This window comes from Prenolepis imparis, unplaced genomic scaffold (assembly GCF_030444845.1).
Source record: "Prenolepis imparis isolate NDT839.2.m4 unplaced genomic scaffold, iyPreImpa1.0 SCAF_3, whole genome shotgun sequence".
NCBI classification, from domain to species: Eukaryota; Metazoa; Arthropoda; class Insecta; order Hymenoptera; family Formicidae; genus Prenolepis; species Prenolepis imparis.
In genome coordinates this window covers 3,532,093-3,541,985 of record NW_028141161.1, presented here as the reverse complement: position 1 = coordinate 3,541,985, position 9,893 = coordinate 3,532,093, and the positions used below count along the sequence as shown (strand labels likewise).

Here is a 9,893-nt window from a genome sequence, read left to right as displayed (position 1 = left end):
TTTAATTCCAGCGAAAAATTAAATTTCGTTGGAATACGTATCAACATCCGCGTTCGGCTCTTAAGGCCTATCACTTATATTTGTATTTAATAAATTATATTATACAAATTATATTCCATTATTAAAAAGAAGATGTAAAGTCGATTCTCGCATATATATCGAAGATCGTGTCACCGCTTTATCTGCGATGTTAATTGATTGTCCCGATGTCGAATAATCGCGCGAAACCTCTTGACGAACACTAACTTTTATTATTTCCGAGTTATTCCGCGTTATAAAAAACGGAGCTGTCTCAAACACGACCGCACTGTTTGACAGCTGTCACAAATCCAAGAAGTCCGCCGTGAGACGTGAATTTTGCTTAATATCCTTGAAATTGTCTAATTATTGTGCTTATTTCAAGATGTTGATTTATTTTGTTATGAACGTTTAAACTTTGAATTCAAAAATTAAGGCCTGTGTAGAACATTTTCTTCGGGTTTATTTTGTAGGCCTTGAAGAGACCTTTATAAAACGCGCCCACAGAAAATGTTCTCTGACTTACACAGGCCTTAATTTTCGCGAAAAACGTTTAAACTTTGATTGCAAAAATTAAGGCCTATATAGGCCCTAGAACATTTTTTGTAGGCTCGTTTTGTAGGCCTTTTTGACGTTAAATGTAAAATATCTTGTAAAATATTCAGTTTTCGGTAATCTTACTTTAATACTTTTACGGACGGAATAATGAGACAAATCATAATTGATGTAAAAAAACACATAATTGCTTTTAAGAAAAAGTACGCATGTTGCAAATTACATAAATTTTTTTGAACAATAATCTACAAAATATGCATATGCTTATCATACAAGAATATGCAAGAAATAAGAAATAATAGGTTCCATTTAAGAAATTGAAGGTGATCTCTATGTGATCTTTAAACGATTATCTAATATATACATATATCTAATATATACATACCGGGTGAGGCAATAATTATTAGCACCTTAAATATCTTTATAAATATTGATTTTAGACAAAAATGTTTCAAACAAAAGTTGTAGGATTTCGAGGGGGATATAACATCGTAATCAAGAATTGCCCTTGAGTGGCGTTTTTCAAGGTCATTTGAAGGTCATTTATGTTTTTTTAAATGGAATTATCTAAATTTTTTTTATATAAATCGATTCCCCGCAATATTCACTCAATAAATATACATATAGTAATAATTCTTCTATTATATTCTTCTAAAATTTGACATTATACTTTATATGTTTATACGCAATTCAAAAGAAAATAATTATATGGTTGTTAAAAAATATTTATTTAGCAACAAAATCTATTATTATATATGTACATATATAACATCGAAAAAACAAATAAATAGTATTAAATAATATAACACTGTGTTATACTCAATTTGTATACAATTATTTTAATAACATTCAAATATATATGTATACATAATTAGTTTTTTGAATATTAATTAAATACAAATAATTAAAAATTGTAAATTGTTTATTCAAGCGATTAATTATAGTTATTTATTAAATAACAATTGTGAATAACAATAATATTATTTCTTGACTAATATCAAGAAATTAATAAGTGATTATAAACACAAGAAATGATTAAAATAACTAAAGTTTTGAAATAACATTATTGTTATTCAATAAATAACTAATTAGTCGCTTACGTAAAAAAATAATTAGTCATTATAATTATTTGTACTAATTTGATATCAATCTTAATACTTCTTTTCTTTAGATACGTTAGTATAACATGTCTTATAAAAATCATAAAATAAGTAAAGATTTATTAGTACATTTACACTAAAAATAGCATGTATAACTAAATAAAACTGCGCTTGTGATTGACAAACTGGATTTGCAAACTGCATTAGGTATATTATTATTGCAATAAGGTGTGTCTAATTTCGCAAATAGAAAAACAAAATAATTATACAAATATGCATTATATTACGGAAACATAAATTATTGAAATATGTATATGTTGTGTGTGTGTGTGTAAAGTTAGATGTGTTAAGTTTTGTTATAAAATATTATATAATACAACTTACCATTTGTATTTTAGTTATAAAAGGCTTAAAAGGAGACAATATTTGTTGATATTTCGGCCCCCTTGAAGAGATCAAATAATACATATATATGATTACGTGTACGGCACAATTAAGCAGAGTAACTAATGCCGTTCTTTCGTCCAAAACATATTTTAAATAAGTCCAGACGAAAAATATATTTGATACATGATGGTACAAGTGAAAATAGGAAGCCTGATTTTGTTTCTTTCTTAATACAAATATGCATGTATCAACAAGATCGAATATTTTCAATAATAGAAACCACCACGTAATATTGTAGATCTGAAATTCAACTTTGATAATACAAAGTATACAAAGTACTACTAAAGAATTTAAAAAGAATATTGCCTATATAAATGATCGAGTCACTTATAGATCTTATACCACTATCGTATTTTCTCTGCTTATGTATTCTCCTTACATATTTAATAATTACATATAATTTTACCTTTTCTAGCAAACAATATAATCGATAACAAGTAATAATTATTATTATATATTGTGAAAATATACTTTGATCGCATTGGAAGAATCCGGAGATGACACTGGATGCATTATTACACCATATTGTAAGCTTGGGGCTTAAATAAAAGAAACCAAGTAATAAAAATACAAAAATAAAGTTTATTTAAATTAAACGAAATAATTTGCAACTTTCCGGCGCAAGCCAATTTCCATAACAAAATACAAATAACCGTAATCGTAATGAACTTTATACAGTCCTCTCACGCTACTAACAATTTCCTGATAACTTTTCCCGATATCGATCAGTCCTTCGATCTTATCTCTTTTTCGCACTCTTCACAGCCCAAGCTCAACTCTTTCTGCCTGCCGGCTTATTCCTCTCCTGCCTCTACCCTTTACTCCGAAATTTTGCAAATCATCATCGATTACGGCGCTCTTGTCCCTTACCCAGAATTAAGGCCAACTTTTCCCCGAAATTCTGCTATTCCGCCGAATCGATGAATCTCTACCTTATCGATTTCTTTCGGTGTATGGATATCTCTCTCTTACGCTTACAATATTCTGAGAACCAACCGGAAGATATATGTTCTTGTATGACCCATATGTTTGCTAAAATTTGTATTACGTTATAAAGTAACATAATGGTTCTCAATTGATACGGCGATCGATTTTTCATGTAGCGAGGACCAGCGTAAAGAACAAAAAATAAATATCCAAAAATTATGAACGTTAACGGAAATAGTGAAGACATCAATGGCCATTCGCGAGTTTGTAAAGCTGTAAAAAAAATGCAAAATGGTTTTTGAAATATAATATACAGTGTGCACAAATATCTTTGGTAATCAAATTTAAAGGCGGAGAGTTCGTTCATTAATATTTACAATTTTGTATATTATAGAGTATCATTATTTAAATAATATTATTTAAATAATATTATACTTTCTTACGCCAACATTTATATAAGTATAAGAAATTTGTATCGCTAATAAAACAAAGTCGCTTTTAAACACTTCAAGAAGATAATGCGGACTTTCTACCGTTTAGGTAAAGAAAGCGTGACAATTCAAACTTTCAATTTTATTTATTTTTTACCATCACATTTGTTCACGCGCGAGCTGTCCGTTTTTTTTGTTCGTCGCGGTGAATTGAGAAGAGAGAGTTTGCTGATCGCGAGAGAGAATCGAAGTCGGAAAGAGGGAATGTGATTCCGCTAAGACTGAGGAGCGAGAAGGATAGCGAATGCTATTGTGTATCAGTTTGACGGTTGAGGTTTAGAGATAACAGCGGAGCGTGATAGAGTGAGAGAGTGAGAGAGAAAGAGTGAGAGCGAAAGAGGAGATTGAGAGTTTAAGAGAAGTGCGATAATACAGGCGATTCGTTATTAGAAAAGAATGTCTTTATTTTAGTAATGTCGAAAATGCGGACGCGATTAATACATAGATTAAATTAACTCTTGAAGTGTCCGAGCACCATTAAAGTCACGTCTTTTATAAAGAGTTCGTCTTTTTCGCACTCGCAGTCACTGAAAGATTTGCGATCGCAGTACAGAAAGTTAATCTATCGCCGTGTTCGCACTTAACTCAGATTTGTATTAGCGTATGTTTATTACTCGATTATATTTTCGATAAGAGACCCGAGACAGTCGCATCCTCGGTATTTAAACTCGGGAAACGTCTAGAAATTTCGAAGAACGGAGAAAGGGAATCCCAAGCTTCGGGTAATCATCGAATATTTCCATGAAACGGTTGTCTGTTGATTATTTATATGAGATATAAATACGAAGACGAGAAAAACACATCGAGAATCAAGACGATTGTTATTGAGCGCGTATTTGCGGATTATCCGCTTTGTAAAGGCAGCACGGCGATAAGACTTTATTATGTTCCAGTTATATATATATAAATTTATTATTCTCGAATTTAACAGATTTAAATTTATTATTCGCGATTTTCACATATATGAATTTATTCTTTCCGATTTTAACAACATTTTCTTCAATTCTTGAATCTTTATTATTTTCTAAATGTAATTTTAATAAGAATGATGAGTTATCTATATTATAAAATGTTTATATAATATTTAGATTTATGAAATATCAAAAAAATGAGATTTGTATAATTAAAAGGTAATTTTTACTTAATAATTATACGGGGTATTTACTTTGACGTAAATAAGAATAAGTTTTGAAGTTTATTCAAGAATATCGCGTATAAAACACTCTGTTTTAATAGCACAAATTTTATCTTAATGTAACAGTCTTTAGAATTTAGAATTAATATATACGTATACTTTTGTAGCATCTTAAAGAATGCATTAACTTGATTAAAAAGATAGAATTACTTACCAGAGAGCTTGACAAATAAATAGTTATACATTTTTTTCATTATGACTACAAATGTCAATAACTATGATCACTTCTGATACTTATTGAAGGTAAATCGCGATTATGTCGTTCCTGCAGTCACTTTGATAGTGAATAAGCAACTGCTTCATTGTGCACTTTAATATACTCTATTCAATGAGAGTATACGTGCTGCGGTTCGGACGAAAACTCGTCCGTTTCGGTCATGTCTCCGCCCATAGTCTCCCCCTCCACGGCTTGTATAACTTTTAGTGCCCGCAACGCATAGCACCAGGCCCCCGAAACATCGGCCCGCCGATATCATATCACATATCGCATATCGCGACGCTTATAATAAAGTTATTTTAAAATTTAAAGTAAAAAGTGTTATAAAGTATATATTCATTAAGTTTATATATATGTGTAGTAGTATTCAGTTTTACAGTTTTGTGAAGAATATGGAAGTACCACAAATATCTCCTGTAAAGAAAAATAAACCGCCAGTTTAAATAAAAGGCCAGGTAAATGATAAATAAAAATTATTAATTTGTTTAGTATATAAGACAGTTTTAAGGTTTTTGTCCTTTTTAGTATGAGTTTATTGCGAGAAACATGTTGACATTTATATTGTTAGGTTACATTGATCTGACGTTTCAATAAACATTTATTAATAATAATATTAATTTAATATTAATATTAATGATGACAAACATTATTATTAATATTAAATTAATTAATTTAATATTAATATTTTTACTTATTTATTTAAATTAATAATAATATTAATAAATTACAAATTCAAAAGGAGGCTATATGGAGTCACGCGTAGGGTGTAAGTACGCAAATATTAAAAACAAACTTGTTGGAAAAACAAATTTATTGAATCTAAACGTTTCGGTCCTTTCTTTGGACCTTCTTCAGTAAATTTAATACAATAAATAATAATGGGGAATCTACATACTACCGCACGTAGCGCAAAAGCCGTGAGCCTCCCCTATCGATATCCCATTAGATAGACAAAGTGACATAATATGTCATGAGGTACTCAAAAGTGGACTATAATGACGAGTATAGTGAGGAATTTCCGAAAGGGGGCTCACTCTTACTCACACACTCATCCATCGCACGTTCACACGACCGTACGCGGACGCGCCCGACGCACGAGTGAAGAAGATATTCGTTCTGATGCTATTTATAAGGCGCCCTACCACGGCTCATAGCCTGTTATCGAAGTCAATGTCAAACAATGTGTGGAATTTATTTCTCCTTCTCTCTCTCTCTCTCCCTCTCCCTCTCCCACTCCACTCTCTCTCCCTCTCCCTCTCCCACTCCACTCTCTCTCCCTTTCCCCCCTCCGTCTCTCACCCTCTATCCCTGTCCCCCCTTCCTCTCGCTTCCCCCCCCCTTTTCTCTATCTCCCTCTCTCAAACATACGATGTATGGAGATTAATGTTACAAATGATTTATGGCTCTCTAAAGGAATTCGATAACAACTAAACGAAGACCGTCTTTCAAGAAATTTGAGGCATATTTGTCACAACAGATATATATGCTTGACTTAGATACTCTGTGTCTTCTTGTCGGTTTAGGCCATTTATTTGGCGCCTGATAAACAGCATCTCTGAAACAAGTCTCTTCCTTAGAAACGGTTCCTCATCCAAGATCTCAACGTTATCCCAATCAAATTCGTGGTTATTCAGCCTGTGATCCGTGATCACGGATTTTTGCGCGGTGTTTCTTTTTATGTGATTTCTGTGCTCCCTAATGCGTGTTCTCAATTGCCTGCTGGTCTGACCGACATAAGAGGCATTACAATTTTGACATGAAATTTTGTATATAACGTTATTATGCCAATCTTTCTGCAGTGTGTCTTTATGCACGCGGATAAACGAGCGTAACTTATTCAAACCTGTGTAGGACATTTTTACATCTAGATCACGGACCACATGGCTAAACCGCTCGGACCATTTGGGTATGTATGGGACATTAAAATATGCAACGCGAGCCGAATTAGTATCAGGTGTTCTGTTAGCGTCACCTGAATTATTATTTTTATTTCTCGCAAACAAAGTCCTAAGCCTTTCGTGAAATGTTTCAAAAATCAGTTGTAATGGATACCCATTATCACGTAACACCCCAATGACCAATTCAAGGTTCTTTTGGTGATATCTTGGATGTGATAACCAGAAACCCCTATCTATTAGGCCAAATATTGTGCCTCTCTCTTGTGGCAGAGAGGGTGACAGGAGTAATAATTCAGATATCTTCCCGAAAATGTTGGTTTATGATACCAATCGAATTCAACGTATCCCCGGTTTAGAATGAATGTAACATCCAAAAAATCGAGTCTATTGCCCCCCTTTTCCAAAGTAAACTGTAATCTGTTATGACAAGCGTTAAACTGTCTTAGTATCGCCTGGCTCGTCCCGGGAGGTACGGCCAACGCGATATCATCAACATAGCGTACGTAGATCGGGAGTTCAAAAGGAAGGTCTCCTATCACCCTGCTCTCCAAATCGCGCATGGTTAAATCGGCTACTATGGGAGACAGCGGAGAACCCATGGGCGCTCCGAAGGTTTGTTGATAGATTATGCCATCAAAGGTGAAAAAAGTTGAGTGAAGAACAAGCCGGACTGCCCCCAAAAATTCCACGCGCGGTATCGTACAGTTATTTTCTATGAAATTCCACCTCGCGGCTATGCCGTCGACTGCCAAATCCAATGGGACGTTAGTGAATAGAGAGACCACATCCAGTGAAATAAGTTCACAATTGTCACCAACGTAAGTTCCATCGAGTTTGTTGACCAGTCGAAAGCTATTCTCCACATGACTGTCCGCCGCCGGGACCGACTTGTATATGATTTTGTGGAGAAACGTCGCAGGACGGTGCAGCGGCGTGTTCAGTGAGGAGACGATTCGCAGGGGGCAGCCCGACTTGTGAATCTTAGGGAGCCCATAGGCTCTCGGCAGTACTCCCTCCGAACAATTCAACGACCTGTATGTCGTATCGGATATATAATCTAAGTTTTTCCACCTTGTAAGCAATTCATGCAAACTGTTGATAATTCTTCTGGTGGGATCCTTCTTTACTCTAATGTAAGTATTTGTATCACCAAGGAGGACCTTCATCTTGTCCAAATAAGATGTCTTTTCTAAAGCGACTGTTATATTGCCCTTATCGGCTCGCGTAAAAATGATATTAGGATTATCGCGTATAAACGTTCTCGCTGCTAGGGACGCGCCCGAGAGCTCCTTATCAAACAAAGATTCTTCAGGGTTGCAACTGGCCAACTTGTTAACAATTGCCGACGACCTCTGGCGAACCAAAGGCCGAACGCCAACTTCCACTCTGTCGATACTATATTCTATACTTTTGATAAATTCCATAAGAACTCGATCTTTATTCTTATTTGGCAAACAAAAGTTGTCGCCCAGTTGCAAAACTCCCTGTATTTCTAATGGAATATCTGTTGAGGAAAGGTTTTTAAACCACTTCTCCCTGATGTGCAAAGGGGAGACTGTGTGGTTGTCAAAGGATAAGGGGTTCAAGTTAATAGTAAAGGAGGAGGAAGTAGAAGGAGCGTTTAGAGGTATGAAGGAAAATTCGGAACCCCCGGACGGTCGCGCACGACGCCCGTTAAACGGGATCAATGACGCGCCAAGATTAACTCCTCCCTGCTGATCACGTGCCACAGAAAAATATTGGACTGGACGAATATTAGCTCTAATCAATCGTTCTTTTTTGGCAATGAGCCAATTAAATTTCTTATCCAGTCTGCTACTTTCACTCACAACAAGTGGAAACGAAGAGACCTGTTTTGTCTAGCAAAAAACTCATTGCAGATGGTGATTGGTAGTGCGCGCGCGACGCTACGTGCCAGTCTGCAACTATGCGTACGTATCGCCTGAATACGCCTATGAGCATCACAGATCTCTACGTGTGTCATACTTTTGGTAAACCGATCAATAATATGATTCAACTTATTTATTGATCTAAAATGGTACAGATTTTTTGTAGCATGCACCTCGTTCTAAGTGCGGCGGTGTAATGTTGTACTTGAGGCAACCTTTCAGAAATTTAATCCCCAATCTAAATTTTGAAATAGACTTCTGTAAGTCTATCCACTTCTTCATATTCTTAACCACGTCGTTACCAAAATTAAATTTAATAAATTGGAAAAATGTTACGGGACGCATAGTTTCAGCCAGCGTATAAATAATAAGTAACAATGTAGGCTCCCTGCATTGATAAATTACAAATTCAAAAGGAGGCTATATGGAGCCACGCGTAGGGTGTAGGTACGCAAATATTAAAAACAAACTTGTTGGAAAAACAAATTTATTGAATCTAAACGTTTCGGTCCTTTCTTTGGACCTTTTTCAGTAAATTTAATACAAAAAATAATAATGGGGAATCTACATACTACCGCACGTAGCGCAAAAGCCGTGAGCCCCCCCTATCGATATCCCATTAGATAGACAAAGTGACATAATATGTCATGAGGTACTCAAAAGTGGACTATAATGACGAGTATAGTGAGGAATTTCCGAAAGGGGGCTCACTCTTACTCACACACTCATCCATCGCACGTTCACAAGACCGTACGCGGACGCGCCCGACGCACGAGTGAAGAAGATATTCGTTCTGATGCTATTTATAAGGCGCCCTACCACGGCTCATAGCCTGTTATCGAAGTCAATGTCAAACAATGTGTGGAATTTATTTCTCCTTCTCTCTCTCTCTCCCTCTCCCTCTCCCACTCCACTCTCTCTCTCTCCCTCTCTCTCCCCCCTCTCTCATAAATGGCCTAAACCGACAAGAAGACACAGAGTGTCTAAGTCAAGCATATATATCTGTTGTGACAAATATGCCTCAAATTTCTTGAAAGACGGTCTTCGTTTAGTTGTTATCGAATTCCTTTAGAGAGATAAATCATTTGTAACATTAATCTCCATACATCGTATGTTTGAGAGAGGGTGATAGAGAAAAGGGGGGGGGGAAGCGAGA

At 35.2% G+C, this 9,893-nt stretch overlaps 1 protein-coding gene across 1 annotated transcript; it reads right to left on the bottom strand.

The window, feature by feature from the left end:
* Positions 1–1,724: 1,724 nt before the first annotated feature.
* On the bottom strand, positions 1,725–2,633 carry LOC145934269 (very long chain fatty acid elongase AAEL008004-like). Its single transcript, XM_083034632.1, has 3 exons — positions 2,592–2,633; positions 2,058–2,360; positions 1,725–1,907 (listed from the first exon to the last, which is right to left on the bottom strand). The coding sequence occupies exons 1-3, from the start codon at positions 2,631–2,633 to the stop codon at positions 1,725–1,727; spliced, it is 528 nt and encodes a 175-aa protein (XP_082890758.1).
* Between the last annotated feature and the right edge of the window lie 7,260 nt (positions 2,634–9,893).